General features: G+C 39.2%; 1 protein-coding gene across 1 annotated transcript in view; it reads right to left on the bottom strand.

Annotated features, from left to right (window-relative positions):
* IL17RD (interleukin 17 receptor D) overlaps positions 1-14,973 on the bottom strand; it is a 46,595-nt gene extending 31,622 nt beyond the window's left edge. The window contains exon 1 of the mRNA XM_032194286.1: positions 14,853-14,973. Within this exon, the coding sequence (XP_032050177.1) occupies positions 14,853-14,969 (117 nt within the window). The 5' untranslated portion in view covers positions 14,970-14,973. The remainder of the gene's footprint in view (positions 1-14,852) is intronic.
* Positions 14,974-17,094: the final 2,121 nt, after the last annotated feature.

Below are 17,094 nucleotides of genomic sequence, written 5' to 3'. Positions count from 1 at the left end.
GGACAACAAAAAATAAATAAATACAGTCAAGCACCTTTTGCACCATATTCTGAACAGAACAGTTCTGTGATTTCACTCTGCACAAAGGCTTGGGAAACATGGATTAATTTCCTGCTTTATCTATACCCTGTATTTACAACATGGAAGAAGCAATGTAATATCTTTTTTGCCTTAGCCTCTGATCTGTAAAATGGGATAACAATTTCCTTTCTTCTGGTTTCCTGGTTTCCTATAAAATAGTTTTAGATAGCAAAGTATTCTGAACAAGGACTTTCATATGTATCCATGTATATGCAACTATACTCTGTATTTATGCTCTGTATACAGGAGACTCAGACTTCAGTTGATGTCCTTTGGTGATTTTCATACTAATTAGTAAATTTTATGGGAAATCTATACTTCTTGAGAGAAACCTTTTCTCTCTTGTAAAGGGAACTGCTTTCTTTTCATATACAGATTCTTTTGTTGTTGTTACACCCCAGATAATAAAACATTTCCAAACTGCCTGAGTTAAATAACAAGTCTCAGCCTTATTAAGGTTTGCTTTTTAGCTTTGCAGGAACACAAAACAAAAAAGTATGCCTTCGGTAACTTACTTGATACAAGTAAACTGCCAGCTGATGTACAGAAGCTCGGACTTAACTATGAAAGAAAACAGACGCATAGTTTCCCACAAGCAAATAATCCACAAGTTCTCATGAATTGTTTTGACTAGTAATAAGGTGCAAGGTTAAGTTATTATAATAGCATAATCAGGGTAACTGGTAATAAGTGCTAATGTAAGTTTGACAAGAACTATTTGAAACCTAAAGTATAATCCACTGAGGCTTAGAACAAAAAATCTTACAAATTAATATGTAAAACATTTAACAAGGAACAAAGGTCACATTTACAGCAGTGATATGTTGAGCTTTTTGCAAGGTAATGCCCACAATCCAGCAGAAGCAAGGTGTCAAGTCAGGTAAAATTACCAACTCCTCTGATTTTAGTGACAGGGAATATTAACTCCTCTTTATTTTTAAGTAAACCACTGGCTTTGAGTAATAATTTTACCAAGACTGGAGAAAAAACAATTAAGAAAATACAGCATGTATCATCTGAACCCTATTTCATCTGTCTAATCAGAAGATTTTCATTACTGCAGCCCAGATCATCCAAGGCATTAAAGACAACTTAATTCACAGCTAGTATGTAAACTAATTAATAAAAAGCTTCAGAACCAATTTGTCTATCTACAAATACACCTGTGTCACACCAAGGTATATACACTCCAAAAAGGAAAGCAATTATTTTTTTTTCATTTCTTTTTGAACACCACCAGTAGTTCCTTTGTTCTTCCACCTTTAATTTAGTCAAAGCATAAAATATAATTAGTTGAAAAAGAAAGAATTCACAAATTATCTGTTGCATTTAACGCTCACATGGCCACTGCACGGTAGCATTTTCTCGTCATATGCTCTTCTTAAAAGAACAGCATATGTTCTTTAAGTTCTTAAGTTAATATGTTCTTAAGTTCTAAATATGTTCTTTAAGAGCATATCTTCTTTGAGTTTTCCTTAAAATAATGTCAGATGAGCTGATTTTCACCAAAAAAGTTAAACAGACACCCTTAAAAGACAAATGTCCTTCTGTAGCTTTGCATCTCAAAAATCTTTACAAACAAATTACAGTCAGCCTAATAAAGTATCTGTAAAATACACAACTCTTCTGCCTCTATTTTTTCAGAGAATGAAATATACAATTAATCTGATCAATTAGTTCCAAGCTTTTATAACCACGGTATACTAATGCCCAACAGTATGAAAACAAAAATCTGTATCAGGACATTAGTATCTATCTGCTGAATCCCCATTTTTATGTCTCCCAAATATGCCCATTTAAAATATGTAACTCTTTGAATATTTTTAATGCGTTAAGTAGTATTTTAAATACTTTAAAATGTAGAGATGTTCAGATACTTCAATCTGACTACATGAATTTTCCATTAAAAAAGTTACAGTCCCTGGATCTCACAGTTTATATTTAAAAAGGAGACAATCTGAAGAAATCCATTAAGCTGAAAGAATGCAATCAACGATTATGTTCTAATCTAAACATAGGAACTGACAGTCTTTAAAATAACACAACAAAAACTAAACAAACAAACAAACCACCAATTATAAGGATCAGAGACTCTGAAGCAGTTTGGCTACAGTACAGTTACTTGTCAAACTGCTATTTATTTGGCACGTGCAGATATTTACCTGAAAATACATAACTACTACTTCTTCTGCCTCCGAAAGATTACAGGCTTGATACTTAAATACCAAAAATAGGAGACATTAATAGTGTAAGTAGTATGTTCACACAAAACACTATTAACAGAAAGAATTACTTGAAAAAGATGATACTCTTCTTAACTATAATAACTTCTATTACATTGATATTCACAGTGGGTTTTTTTCTGAAATCAGAGACTTTTGCCCTAGACCATGAGATTGAAGTGATTTGAAATGGAAATATTTCCTGTCCACTCACTGCCAGTTTCTGTTCCCAGAGTGATATACCAGATGACATCCAGCACAATAAATTCTTTTATTAAGCATAAATTTGAGACTGTTTTAGGGATTTGAAGTATTTGGTTTCATGCTGAAAAAATGTAATGTTATCTGCAGACCATCACCATGTGCAACAAAAACAGAGCCACAGGTTATGTGACTTTGATCAAATTATGAAAAAAAGTCTCTTGATTTTAAAAATACTTGAAAAATCTTCACAAGTCGCCAGAACTGCAAAGCCTGATTCAAGAGCTTAAACGTTTAAATACACAGGTTAAAAAGTTTAATTGAACTTGTACTACTCTAAAACATCTACTTGGCTTCCTCTTATCAAAGTTACACTGAATATATAAATACCTAATCCTAAATTATTAATAAATGGAAAGATAAAACAATACAGAATACAAAACCAGTTCAGTTTCAACCTTCAACACTATTAAAATAAGATTAGATTATTGTAGTAAATAAAGAAGCGGGTCCAAAGAGCAGTAAGTTTCCCTTCAGATATAAATGATAACTTACAACAGGAAAACTACTTGGATGTGAATGTAAAATGTATAGAAGAAAACGATCATTTTCTCTGCTGCAACAAAACCTAAGCACTTTGGACAGGGAACGAATCACATCTTTAACTACTAATCAACTTTCCACATACAAGCTTGCAAATAAACTAATGGAATTTGCACATCATTAACTTCTGCAGTTTGAATGGAAAATACCAAACAATAATTAAAACATATATACCAAACGTAATGTGGCTACAGAAGACAATAGTCAACCATATTCAGTAGTGTTGTTAGATGATACCAGGCTCTGTTCAAGCTTTTTTTTTTTTTTTGGCTTCAATTCCTGCACTTACTGCCAGAACGTAATAAAAAAGAAAGTTCTGTCCTTGCAGCTCATTCTTTAGAGAGCTGAATATCCCATTTCCAAACCTCTGCATGACATTTCACGGCTAGCGGTCCTTACTGAAAAAGAACCCCAAAAGTGAATGGCACGATTAGTGAATTACTTTTACAAATGCAACTATATGGAGAAACCTAAGCTATCCCAACCTGCATTATTCTTAACTTATGAATAAAAGATAAATGTTTTGTTTCCATTGAAGTTCTGAAGAAGCATGGAGTAACAACTTTTCACCTGTTACGGGTCAGGCTAGGTTAGGTGTTTGCTTTAGTGGTTTTTTTTGGTTCTTATTTTAACTTTTTTTGTGGTTAACCTATTACTCCCGCCAGGAAAAAAAAATATGGTAAAGATAATGACTAAACTCCACCAATATAATTTGCTGAAAACAATGTAAACAATAAAGCAAAGCTGTAACTATTTTGGAACAGATGTTACTGGTATTCTTTGAAAAGTATCTTAGCAAAACGCTTCTGTTGTTAACAGACTAAGCAAGGCATTAGATAATGCTTTATAATTAAAGCAGCAGGCTATGCATTTGGCCCATCTTTTGGGGTTGTTCATACGTGATCTGGGGAGTGGCATCTGGAGGCATAATAAAATTTTGATGCTGTTAAAAAAATCAAAGCACATTTGAATGGGGAACGACCCTCAACTGTATTCTGTAACTCCACAAATCTGCTCACAGATTCTGTACCAATAGCAGCTGCTGCCTTCAGAAGGGTCTTTCCGTAATTTTAGTATTAATCTGCCCAATTCATAACCCATAGTGTATAGAGTGTATAGTGAAGTCAGGTTACAAATGAATATGCTACTTTTCATTTCCTCTCAGGAAGGGTTGTATGGGGCACTTGAGGAACTGCTGTATTTCACCACAGAGCTGGCTGCACTTCAGAGCCTGAAGTGACTTCTGAAACACTAACATCTTGCTTGTGAGAAATTCACCATTTAAAAAAAAAAAAAAAATCACATTAAAAATATTTTCAAAATCTTCTTTAATTTAGACTTCATATATTGAGCATATATGAAATTTCTAACCTCAAACTCTTTCAATGGGCTACTTTTTTTAAAACATATCTAAATTCGCAGACCTGTGGGGTGGGAATTTTAGAAGTATCCAAACAGTTGTGAGGAGCACCGACCTCAACACCAGATTAGTTCAGGGAGGTCCTGGCTCCTCTGCACAATCCCTGCTGCTGTTCAGCACCTCTGAGCATACACTCTGCACAGCTGCCTGGGGATCTCACTTCACCCAGGGGACTGAAGTGACCCAAATAGTGACAAGAAAATAAAAGGACAAAGAAGCAGGGATACTTTCAAACCAAATGGTCTGAACCACGTGATTTACAATGCAGCTCACAAACAGGTGCCTGAGCCCAGGTGAGGAGGGAAGGGCAAATGCCAAAGCAGGAGGAAGCAGATGGGAGCGAAAATTTCTGACCAGCTTCACTGTGAGTCAATATAATGTGTAACTACACCCCAAGCCACAGAAGATAACAGATCCTATTGAAAGTTAATAGGAGTTAGGGCACTCCATTCTTTTTCAAAATCCCACTCCAAGCTTCTAAGGACCTGTACATGCTTACAGGGTCAACCTGAAATCACCCATTCGTACCCCATATCTTTAAGACTTGGAGGAGAAGTCCAGCTCAAGATTGAAAACTTTACTAAAAAGCTCTGTGATTCAGCCAGGCCTCCTGTCCCCACCATATTTAAGGCTTATCCAGACAGAGCAGTCTTTATGCTCAGGGCAAACGGCACAATTTGCTGGATCCAACTTCCATCCTTGTTTTGTTTCCACTGCTTCTAATTAGAAACAAGCCCAGACACAGTTAACTTCAGTCCCTGTAGAAATCTGAGGAACATGAAGCAGTGCACGCAGGCCTTAACAAGGGCTTTCAGACAAGACACAGGACAACACCTGAGCAGCAGGGGCAAGAGCTGGCCTTTGTTGTCTGGGTAGCTGCATCCAAAGTTCCTCTGGCTTTTAAAATAAAATCTCCCCCTCCGGGCCTGTTGGATAAACTAAGATGTAAATTTCCAGTGCAGTAACCACTCTATGAGAGCACAGGGTGTATGGTATAGGGTGTTCCAGGACACAGCTGCACAACACAGGGATGGAAGTCAGCATCAAGAAACCCCAAGCAGCAGAAATCACCCTGTCAGCAGCACGATGCCACCAGTGCTGCCCTCCTGCCTCTGCTACCCAGCTCAGGTGCCTTGGTGTGGTGCTGCTGCTGCAGCACACCCCATGCCAAGGAGATGCGCCTGAAAACTCTCCACATGGGAAGACCCGGTGGAAATGAACAGCACCCTAACTCATGTCCTGCTCTAGGAAGAGCCCCGTGTACGCAGAAGCATCCCAAGAAGAGGCTTGTTTTGGGAGTTCACTGAGCATCCAGCCTCTGCACTAAAGCCACCTACAGCTGTTTATGGAGCATGAAGCCACTCAAGGTACAACAGACAAACACACACCAAAATGAAGTCAAAGATTTTAACAAAAGCAAAACAAACAGAACAGAAATAAACATGCACAAAGCCACCGGACTTCCATCTTTAAAAGAAAAGCTGAACAGAGTGCTGTTTCCACAGGTCAATGAAAAATAAGTTCAGACATGCATATAGTTTGTTTAAATTGTTGTAGAAAATAAAAATATAATAGGATATAATAGACATGTGACTATTAAAACTCTCTAAAGCTGTATTTTTTATGCTTTCTGAATGCAGGCCAATCACACCTGGAATACACATGTTTAACTGAGCAGCTTATAGCTTCTAGTTTTAACCATTTAGAAGATCTACTGTTTGGACCTAAATGTTCTCTGATTATGCATTCCTACTAGCTCAACTAAATTTGTGCATAGATCTAATCTGCCAAACTAAAAAGTCATTTTTAATCTGTAAAATTAAAATTAGAGAAAAAGGACTTGTACAAGTCAGATTACTCCTTGGAACTTTAAGCGCAAACTGATGAAACCAAACTTCACTATGGATATCATCTACAAAAAAAAAAAAAAAAAAAAAAAAAAAGACTCCTAATTTAATGTATCCCAAAGTTTTACCCCCCGGGGTCTTTTAATCTTAGAGTTCTACAACTTTAAAGAAAAATATTAGAAATACACATAAGTATTATCTACATTATAAGTATAAAACTCAAAAGAAGTTTATTTTATAAAGGCAGGGTGCATTTTTAAGTGAAAACAAGTTTGCAGTTCCCATGTCTTGTTTAAGTCTAAAATCCTCCATTCAAAAATACAAAGCAAAATTAATTAGAAAACAGTTTGAGTGAAAATTATTTTTGCAAAGAGTTCTTAGAAAGGATCACCTTGAACTTGTTTGATGCTGGGGAGATGCCATAACTTTTCTTAACACAAAAGCAGTCATCAGCAGAGCACAACCAGATGTTAAGTTTTCTTTTCTTAGTTTCTGTAAACCTCTGTGACCTCCCTCAAATTAAAAAAGGGAATAGCATTTTTAAAGCCACAGGAGCTATCATTAGTGAAGCATTCTAAGGATTTTCATTAATTCATAGCCAGCCAACCAGGAATTTTCCCACAGCCGTATACAAAAAAAAGTCAGAGAAGTCATTGATTGCATGGTTGGATTTGAATGTAGTCAGAAGTAAGATCAGAAATATCTAGTTCCTCCCACTGATATAAGAGTGAAGAAGACAGGGAAGGTCAGAAATTAAAATCCAAGTTTGCCCACCAACCATGAGGAAAATCTGGCATTGCCATATTAGAGCAAGTGTAAAAATAACTATCACACAATTTTGTGGGGAAAAAGAATCATACATAGACAGAAATTAATTACTTATAAACCTTAAAAGAGAACATGCAGTCCCAAGTAGAACTGCATGCTTATCTCCTCTACATAGCAGACTCAAGACTTAGTTTGATGTTGTCCAGTTCTTAATGTAATTGTCACAGTTCATAGCAATTTATGACCTCATGCACAGATTGAGTTGGAGCCCTTTGAACTCTGCATGCTCCTCATTTGTCCCTTACAGTTTCTGTCAATCACAGACAGAAGCTTGTTCTTTCATTGTTAGGCCATAAACAAAGGTTACAGAAAACTGAACACATTTCAACAGTACTTCTCTGGAGATGTTACAATGGCCTCTACAACACTTCGTGCCCTGTACAAGACCTGTTAAGGAAAAGGCAGGGGCCAGGTGTGGACTCAAAGACCGCTGGCTTGCAAAGGTCATGCTGCCAGCCAGAAGGTACATCTGTCACCACAGAGGCCATTGTTTCCCAGCCACCTCTATACTGTCCAAGCACCAAGTGGTTCAGCTTGGATTCAGAACAGACAAAACTCTAGTTCTGTTGGAGTAACCGGAGCACGCATTTCTGAGTTTAAGCTTTCAGGTCTGCAGAAGGAGATAACGATACTTGATCTAGCACAAATTCTCCTCACACAAAGCTACCCCTCACATTTTTCTGAACATGTTAAAAGAAGCAGAATGAGCGATATGACCTAAAACTAGATTTAATGTCTTGCTGAATAACAGCCCAAGATCAGAGCCACAAGAACAAGAAAAATAAAGGATGCTCATGTACCTACAGCTTTACATTTCAGAAACAACAAAAAAGGATCATAACACGTATTTAACAGATCACTATGACATATATTCCATATAGTCAGTATCTACTTACACACTACTGACGTGTTTTGACACTTTATTGAAAGTTTTGCTCACTTGTCTTGCAGACAGTATCAAAGAGTGCTTACCTGCTGCATGAAAAACACATTTTTCATCCTGTGTGCCCTAGAAATTCGTGGCCCTCTCCCAAGATGTCCTGGTAGCTACACACAGTCAAAGTTTCCTGCCAGTGAAACAAACAAGCAAAAAGCATCTAGAAGAAAAGAATCCCTGCCCTGTCCTGCATCGTGCACAACTGCAGGTTGATGCTTAAACTTGTTGTAGTCCTTAGTTCACCTCCACACAAGCCTTTCAGAAGATTTTTCTAGCCACAATTCCAGTCTTAATTATTCACAGCATGCTGTGAAAAGGATTTCATACTTAATGTTTTTTAACCTGGTTATTAAAGGAGCACATCTAGTGTCACTGCTGGTAACTCAGGTTGAAGAAGGAACAGAGAAGTTTATGTGCTGGATGTCTCTGGCAGGAGCAGACAACTACTTTTCTGAGACAATAGAGGGAATCCATCCACCTTGATGTTCACCTTCAAAAAGGGCAGGGGGGAGGGGGTTGTTTTGTTTTATTTTTTCCTGGTTTTAGAGAAATCTCTGAAGTGTATTCTTAGAGTATGTACTTGATCTGATCTATCCATGTTTTAGAACTTATTCCAGAATTACCAGATGTGTCTCATCTTGTTCTGTTTCTACCCTGACAGTCTCTTCTGGTGCTCTTTCCAGCTCTGCTATCTCCAACTCTGCTGTTTGGAAGTCCGAAGACTGCACTTGGGCAGGGCTGAAGACTTAGTCGAGCTCTGCACAAGCATGTGACAGTTACTGCGGGACTGCCAGCTGCTGTCACTCGCCTTGTCATAAACATCTCACATTTAATGATCCTCCTTCTAGATGGAGGAGTTTATGATTCACTTCCAGAAATTGCACCTGTTTTGTATAAACCAGTACAAGAATTTGATAAAGGGTAGCAACTATGGAATATCCTCACCAATCCACCGAGATCACCAATACTTCAATACTTTTCCTTTTTTTTTTTTTTTTTTTTTTAATAAATAGATCCAATGTCTTAGTTCTCGAATGTACAATTTACTAAGCAATATAAGTTCAAGCATGTAAAAACACACACTTATAACTTGGCTGGCAGACTTTGGTTAATCAAATCCATAATATATTGTTTTTGTTAAACAGATATTGCAGTAAAACTACAGAAATGAGTCTATCCGTTACTGGTGTTAAGACAGTACTCTCCTAATTGAAGTATATATTTGATTGATGTCTCTTGGGGAAAAACTTGTAGAAGCTTTGGGTGTCAACATGTGTTGACTGCTCCTGAGGAGAGCTGGAAAAGACAAATAGCTAGACAAGACAAAAGTTGTACAATGCCTCATGTGTAAGCGAATAAAATCTTTTTTTCTTTTCAAGTTTGCACTTAAGTTCTGATCTTTAAAAAGGGTCTCAAATTATCCTAACCTAAAATAAAGCACATAATATGTACTGACCTAGCCATAGCTCCTTCTTTTCAGTTATACTGTAGCTTGCACTTCTTCCATAAAATATTTCATGATTAATACAGGAAGAAGGATATAGCCTCCATGAATTTGATATGATTTTATGTGCAAAGCATTTATGGATAATGTTCACTTTCATACATAAAAACAACACGTGGTATAGAAACAGCAGCATAAACTTAAAGTTTCAGAAAAAAAGTACACTCGTTATGTCCATAGCAATATAACAAATCAATACGTTTTAAAAAATAAGGATATATAATTATTATAAATTAAAAATGGTATTCCAGCTTAATAGTTCTCTAGTAATGCTTTACATTCCTGTTATCTTGCTGGCTTACAAACAACATACTAAATTTATGGGTAAAATTCAGCCTTAGAGTAGAATTAAGCAGGCAAACTCACATCAAAACTCTGTTTCATCATCTTTAGACAGATCTGTTGGAAAAGACAGCTGGTCCTTATTAAACAGCCTTTAAATGTTGCAGTTTTAATTAAGTAACATCCATCTTACATTAACGTTAACAAATAATTAACCAAAGAAAAGCTAGTACTGTCTAATCACAACTGCTTAACATCTTTTCAGCAGTGGGCTAAGAAGTATTAATCTATTAATGAACTTGTTCCTAAATAACTGCCTCGAGATTTTAAATTAACAAGTCTGCTATGGTAGTTACTGTGCTTCTACTTACTCAAAAGCAGATTAGGGGGTGAGGGAGTAAGGCAAGGAGAGGAGTTTGACATCTAAACTAAAAGACATGGTCTCAAGAGGAAATGAGTCACATCTGTAACAGTCCTAAGAGACTTCAACTACAGAAATCTTGTTGGGTCAACAGCTTATTAATTAGCATCATATTCTCCTTTCCCAACACCAACATACAAGGAAACGTGTTTTTGTTGTTAATGCTGAGGGTTAATGTCAATGACATAAGCATGCTTAAGTTTCCATAATTTTGTTTAACTTAAATAGGCAAGACTGTTATTAACACTTTCTGACACTAGAGTAAAAATGGTGAACTGTAAAAATCTGCTAACATTACCTGATTAACGACATTCAAATTAAAAAAAGTTTGAAGCCAAGTTTTAAGCTAAACAAAAGTAATACAGATGTTTACCTGCATGACCAACCATACTTGCAAAGCTCTGCACTCAACATGTTGAGTTATATCTAATGAGAGAAATGTACTAAGCTTGAAGTGATACATCTAATGAATTCTAAAATGTCATTGCATTGTTCTATATGCCAGTGGAGAGGGAAAAAAAGATCTGAAAAATTATTTTAGAACACTTCTAGAAGGTAGAAGAGGGTGGATGGGGGGGGGGGGGGGGGGGAAGGTGCTTTTGGTTTCTTTCATTTGTTTCTCGCTTCTCTAGCTTGTTAGTAATAGGCAATAAATCTTACCATCTCCCTATGCTGAGTCAGGAGCCTGCGTCTCTCCGTGTTGCCCAGGCTAACGCTGCAGTGGCTATTCACAGGTGCAATCCCACTACTGACCAGTGCAGGAGTTTTGACCAGCTCCATTTCCAACCTGGGCCAGTTCACCCCTCCTTAGGCAACCTGATGAGCGCTGGAGAGCAGTCTTTGGTGAACTGATCTGGCATGGGCTTCCCACAGGCAGCAGCTCCTCAAGAACTGCTCCAGATATGAGTCTGGGGTCCATCCCTCAGGAGCAAACTGCTCCAACCTGGGACCCCCACGGGTAGCAGCTCCTGCCAGGTCACCTGCTCCTGTGTGGGCTCCTCTCCATGGGCTACAGGTCCGGCCCAGAATCTGCTCTGGCTGAGGTCTTCCACAGGCCGCAGCCTTGTTCTGTGGAGGTCTACCTGCTCCACCATGGTACTCCACGGGCTTCAGGGGACAGCCTGTTTCACCATGGTCCTCACCACAGGCCACAGGGGACTTCTGCTAAAGCCTGGAGCACCTCTCCCCCTCCTTCTTCACTGACCTTGGTGCCTGCAAGGCTGTTCCCCTGCTACCAAAACCAAAACTTTGCCACGTAAACCCACTACAAGAATACAGAATGGCATCTGGTCTGCAGCGCTTTCCACCAACTCAGGAATTGTCTGTAAATTAAAGAACCCCCTGATAGCAACCATTAACACCTTCTCCACTACACTCCATCTCAAGTCTGTCTTCTGTCCAAAACCATTTGAAATTTTTAAATACACTGAAAGAGAAAAGTCTTATTTCTTATTATTTTCCAGCAGTTAAAGAATCAAAGAGAGGAAATTAAACTCTCAAGTTATTTCTTATTTTACAAGGCATTCTTCCTCTCAAATAAAGTTCCCAACGCATATATTTAGCTGGGAAAATTGTTTGGGTATGACTTAGGTCTGTGCTTAGAAAAACCCTAGCTGTAGAGAAGAACGATTGTGTGATGGGCATAAGCCTAAAGAAGCAGAGGGGCAGATAGAGCTCCTGGTGGTGGAATGATATGAAGCGGGCATCTTCAGAGTCCCTGCTATGAAACAGGAGGATATAGAAAGCTCCTTACATAAGAAACATAGATGATGACATGAGAAGCATTTGAGGAGAGGATGCAGGGGAACAAAGAGCCCCCAGTGTTTTTGATAAACTTTACTTAGCAGAGCAAAGAAAGTTACAGCTCTCTGCTAACCAGAGGTGGGTGGAAAAAGAGGTTTGCTAAAATGCTATGTTTATTTTCTCATCAAACAGTCTCATTAATTTTAAGCTTTATACCGAACATGGTTCAGTGCGAGGATCTTCAGAGAAATTAAACATATGAAAAAAGTTACTCGTGTGTGTACTCCCATTAGAATCTACAAAACAACTTGAGAGTAAAGTTGCTCATGTGTTTAACACCGAATAAATGAATGTGAAATATATTCAAATCAACATCAGAGACCAATTCTGACTTCCTTCACATCTTGTTTATAGAATGAAAAAAAAAAAATCAGAGCATACTTCTCCAGAATAGCTCCCCATGTGGACACACTTTTTCTAGATTAAAAGAGGCCCTCCCCTGGTTTATTTTTTCCTGGATAAAGGTATGCATATGATGTGGTAAGACCATCCATATGGAAAGCTACTTTGCAATACAATTCTACTCTACGCAAATGTTCCACCTTAATCTGAAATAATGTTAAGTGTAGGAATACATTAAAATTACTGTTAAACATCAATGAAAGAAATCCTACACTTAGCAAAGTCAATCCACACTCTAAAATCCTGGATCCACTGAAATCCCTTCTAATCATTAGTAGCATTCTTTAAGTTACTCATTCTAATATTAGCTGAATTACTGCTTGCAAAACCCATACCAAAGTATTGCTAGAGAAAGCAATAAATACAGGCACGTGTTTTGCAATGTAAGTTGTAAAAATATTAAATGCCTTTAATTTTGAGAACATTAACTATTAAGAATAATTTCAGGAGCTATGAATCAAAATATCAAATACTTCCTCCTCCTGAGATCTCATCAAGTCAAGCTTTTACTGCTACAGCATATTGAGGAAAATTAAAACTATATGTCGCAGAGTGAGAAGAAAATGAGAATTACTTGTGTAAATGCACCGTGATCGAACTAAACGCAGATTTTTGAAAAACAATACTCAAAAAATAAAACAGATTAAGCAGGGGTGAGAAGTACATCGCATAGTCACAGCTTTAGCACAGGAAACTCTCCAACACATATATTTAAGTGCAGATACAGTCAGCTATCCAATTTTATTTTTTGTTAAAGAATTACTAAAAATCAACCAATTTTCTTCTAGGTAATGTATGCCACTGAGAATTACCTCAATTCAATTGCTTCATTTAATACATGCCAGATGTTTTCATGGCATGTATTTCTCTATATAAAACGTTAAGATTTATTCATGTCCTTAACACACATTAATTAGACACTACTTACAAATAACCTGCAATAAGAATCTGTTTCAATAGGATACAATTACTTCAGGGCTTGTGTCCTTTCAATCAGTCAGTGTCCCTGCAGTGTTTAGTGTGGCAGAGGGGAAGTGGCCTGTGGTTAAACAGAGGAAATACCAAGGAATTTTAATAGAGCAAATAGTCTCTTTACTTCCTACAGGGTACTACTTCAAAGGCAGCCCTACTCCAGAGCAGACAATGTGTTAGAGGGGCCATCAGTCACTCGCTAGCATATCAATTCTACTCACAACTTACATGCAGATAAATACGAAGATAAATGCCACCTAACTGACACAATGGGTACTATCCTGCAGTCATTATTCTAATAAATGCTGCCCTGGTAGGCAATCCTAAGCAAAACTGGCATTACAAAAATCAAGGCTGTGAAACTCTAACCGATCAGACAAGATATCTATCTGATCAGTTGTCTGGGGAAGTCTGAGCTTCCTAGTTCAGATATATGTAACAGAAAAATGTTAAACAGAAAAGTGTTACATTTGTTGTAAGTGAGCAAAGCAAAGCTTTTTCACAGTAATTTGAAAAAAAAAAAAAAAAAAGTTTCTACTAATCTAAAAGATTTATATTGACAGGATTCTGGTGCGTTCAGACACACACAACGACAGTAATTACGTAAGCAAAAATTAACCCAGCACGTTTCTACAAGTGTCAAAGTGAACTACAGGAGTGCTGTGACTTAACAGGTAGCAAGAGAACACATAACAAGTCAATGTGAAGCAGGACAGGAAGGTACAGAGCAAGAGCAGGCCCTGCGCCCCAGCAGCGCATCCTGCCTCCCCCTGGGGATCGCACAAGGGGCACACCGAGCCCAAATGTTGTATTTGGGATCTTCACTTAAAAAGAGCCAGTAGGGGAGTCCAGCCTTCAACAGGTCCATCCGGCACAAAGGTTTAAACCTGAAGCTTTATCAGAAGTCTGTTGTTCACCGCTTTTTACAAGTTCTTTCAACCCTCTCGCCTCCCTCTGCTGCCCCCTGCGGACTCCCGGACTGCGTCGCGGTCCGGATCGCGCAGGATGTGACCCGAAGCCAGGGAAACCACGGCTGACACCCCAAAAAAACGGCAAAGCCCCTAAGCCTCTGGCGCCCCCGCATCGTCACACTCCAACCGCGTTTGTACCCGCACAGCACCGAACAGCACACCTCGCTCAGACACAGCAAAGAGAAAGGAAACGCAGCCCAGAGCCTGACAGCAGGGCACTGCAGCGCCGGGAACAAAAGGCAAAGCCCACAACCCACCCTTCACCCCCTTCCCCTATCGCTCCCCACACGCCCGCTCCCGGCCCCACAGAGCCCGGGGACCTCCTGCTCTCCTCTCCCGTGCCCGCGGCCCCTCTCACCCGCCCTCCGCAAGCGTCTCCCGCCGAGCCCCTCCTGCCGCCGGGCCCCGGGGCAGCCCCCGCCAGGCCGGCGAGGAGCGCCGTGAGGAGGGCGCCGAACCGCGGCCCGAGGGCCATGCTACCTGCCGCCACCGCGCGGGCACCGCAGGGGGCGGCCGCGGGCGTGCGCGATGCGGGCCCGGCCCTGTACGGCTCTGCCCTGCTCGGCCCTACCGGAGGGCTCCTCCTCGCCGGGGACGGCCCGGCCCTGCCCGCGGCGAAGGGGGCTGCTCCTGCCCCGCCCCGTCGTGAGGGAGCTGGAGGCAGCTTGCAGCTGCTTTTGGGGTGTTTTTTGTTTGTTTGTTTGTTTTTCCTGAAAGAAAGAATCCCTGACGGAATGTTCTTCGTGAAGGCACAGCGGGATGGACTGGGGCCTTGGATACATTAGGGTCACAGACAGCAAAAACTGTTGGGGACCTGTAACAGGGAAGGAGCAACGCGTAACATGTAAAATATAAAGTAGACACACTAGGGGAATCAACGGCGATGACTTCAGTTGTGGAAAACACAATAAAAAGTGGATGTATTCCAGCTTTTCCAATTTGAATCCCCATTGTTAATTTTGTCATTGCACACTTTGACCCAAACACTTTCCTTTACAAGAGAATAAACCATATAAATTGCAGTCGCAGGCTGCTCTGACACATGTATGAATTACATCAATTCAATTCCTTGCCTAAACTACTCATGTCATGTAAGAGACGCAGAAGCCCAAGGCTCCAACAAAGCACTGACTCGCCCTGCATTCAGCTTGCAGGAACTGCAGGGGCTCACTAGGTACAACCACCTGCTCAGGTAAATCCCAGCTTCAGTTCTTGATCAGGTAGCACAGGGTCTTGTCATACATCATTACTTTACTCATCTCAACTCCAATTATTTTTGAAAACTTTACATTCTAGTACATCCTGTTGCTATGATTAATATTGGATAAAACCTCACCTTTGAAAACAAGCCTGTGGGCTCTGGATGGCCACAGCCCTTCGTTATGTCAACAGCAGAAAAGATTCCTGCCATTAAACATGCTTTAGCACAGATTAGAGATTAGGCTATAGTCCCTTGGAGGCTCTGGAAGGAAACAATGCTTACTTTTGATCTGAATTACTCAGTAATTATTTTATGTATTATACTTCTATCGAGGTAGTCCTGCTTGACCAAACAGGCCTGAAAATTCTATAAACTTTTTTTTTTTTTTTTCCCCCAATCAAGTCAGTCCATATAACAACTGTAAATAACTTTAGTCCTTCTGTGCTTTAATGCATTACAAAGGACATACGTACAGCAACACAATAGCATGGCTAAAGAAAGGAAGATGAGCACAATTTATTTACAGGACCATAACATCTCTACTGCCCATAACCACCTATGACAAACAATGACTGTTGAACGCATACATCTCCCTGACCTGCAAACAAGTCCCCTTTTAAGCTATGGGGAAATTTGTCTGGCATTTTCTGTTAACAGAGTTCTAGACTGCTGGAGAAGCTGGAAACTGTAGAAGGAACATTAACGTTAGCTGTGCTATCAATGCAATAGCCCACAATGCAAACAAAGTGCAAACAAAGATACAGGATGAATAATGGCGTTTCCTAGGTAGCAGAATAACCCAAGAACTTGCAGCTGCCACTGATTACTCTGGCAGTAGACTGAGCAGAAAAAAAAAAAAAAAAATCAGTCATATTTACTAAGGGCTTGAATTTATTAGCACAAAACAAAAACATCTGACAAAATCAGCTTCAGTGCCCCCTTCCCAATATCTCATCTTAAACTAATAACAAAAAGATGCATCTGAAAAACATTTATCCCAATACCGCCACAATGGACAACTTACTAACATGAATGAAGTGACTGCACACAGAAGTATTTTATTGCTTTGTGCGCATTTAAAATAATTTCCACTGAAATCTTTTGTAGAAACAGATAGAGGAGATGTGGGAATCAAATGACAGCAGTTAAAAACTTTTACTTAGACTCTCTAAAATGCTGCAAGCTAATGTAAGGGCAAAAGTGGCTGTGGGGAATGCTTTTCTGTAGGCTCTTTTGTCCTTTTTACAACAGTCTCTTGTTCCGAAATAGTATAGAGTACATATGAATTGGAGAATATCTGTAAGTCACGGGTATCAATATCATGCATTCTACAGCTGGTTTTGGTTGCCACTCTACCTTCTTGCTTAAAGCTAAGAACTTTTTTTTTCTCCTTTCTCAG

The sequence above is a fragment of the Aythya fuligula genome, chromosome 10 (genome assembly GCF_009819795.1).
Source record: "Aythya fuligula isolate bAytFul2 chromosome 10, bAytFul2.pri, whole genome shotgun sequence".
Taxonomy (NCBI): domain Eukaryota; kingdom Metazoa; phylum Chordata; class Aves; order Anseriformes; family Anatidae; genus Aythya; species Aythya fuligula.
The sequence above is the reverse complement of the archived record's forward strand: the minus strand, read 5'-3'. Positions and strand labels throughout refer to the sequence as shown.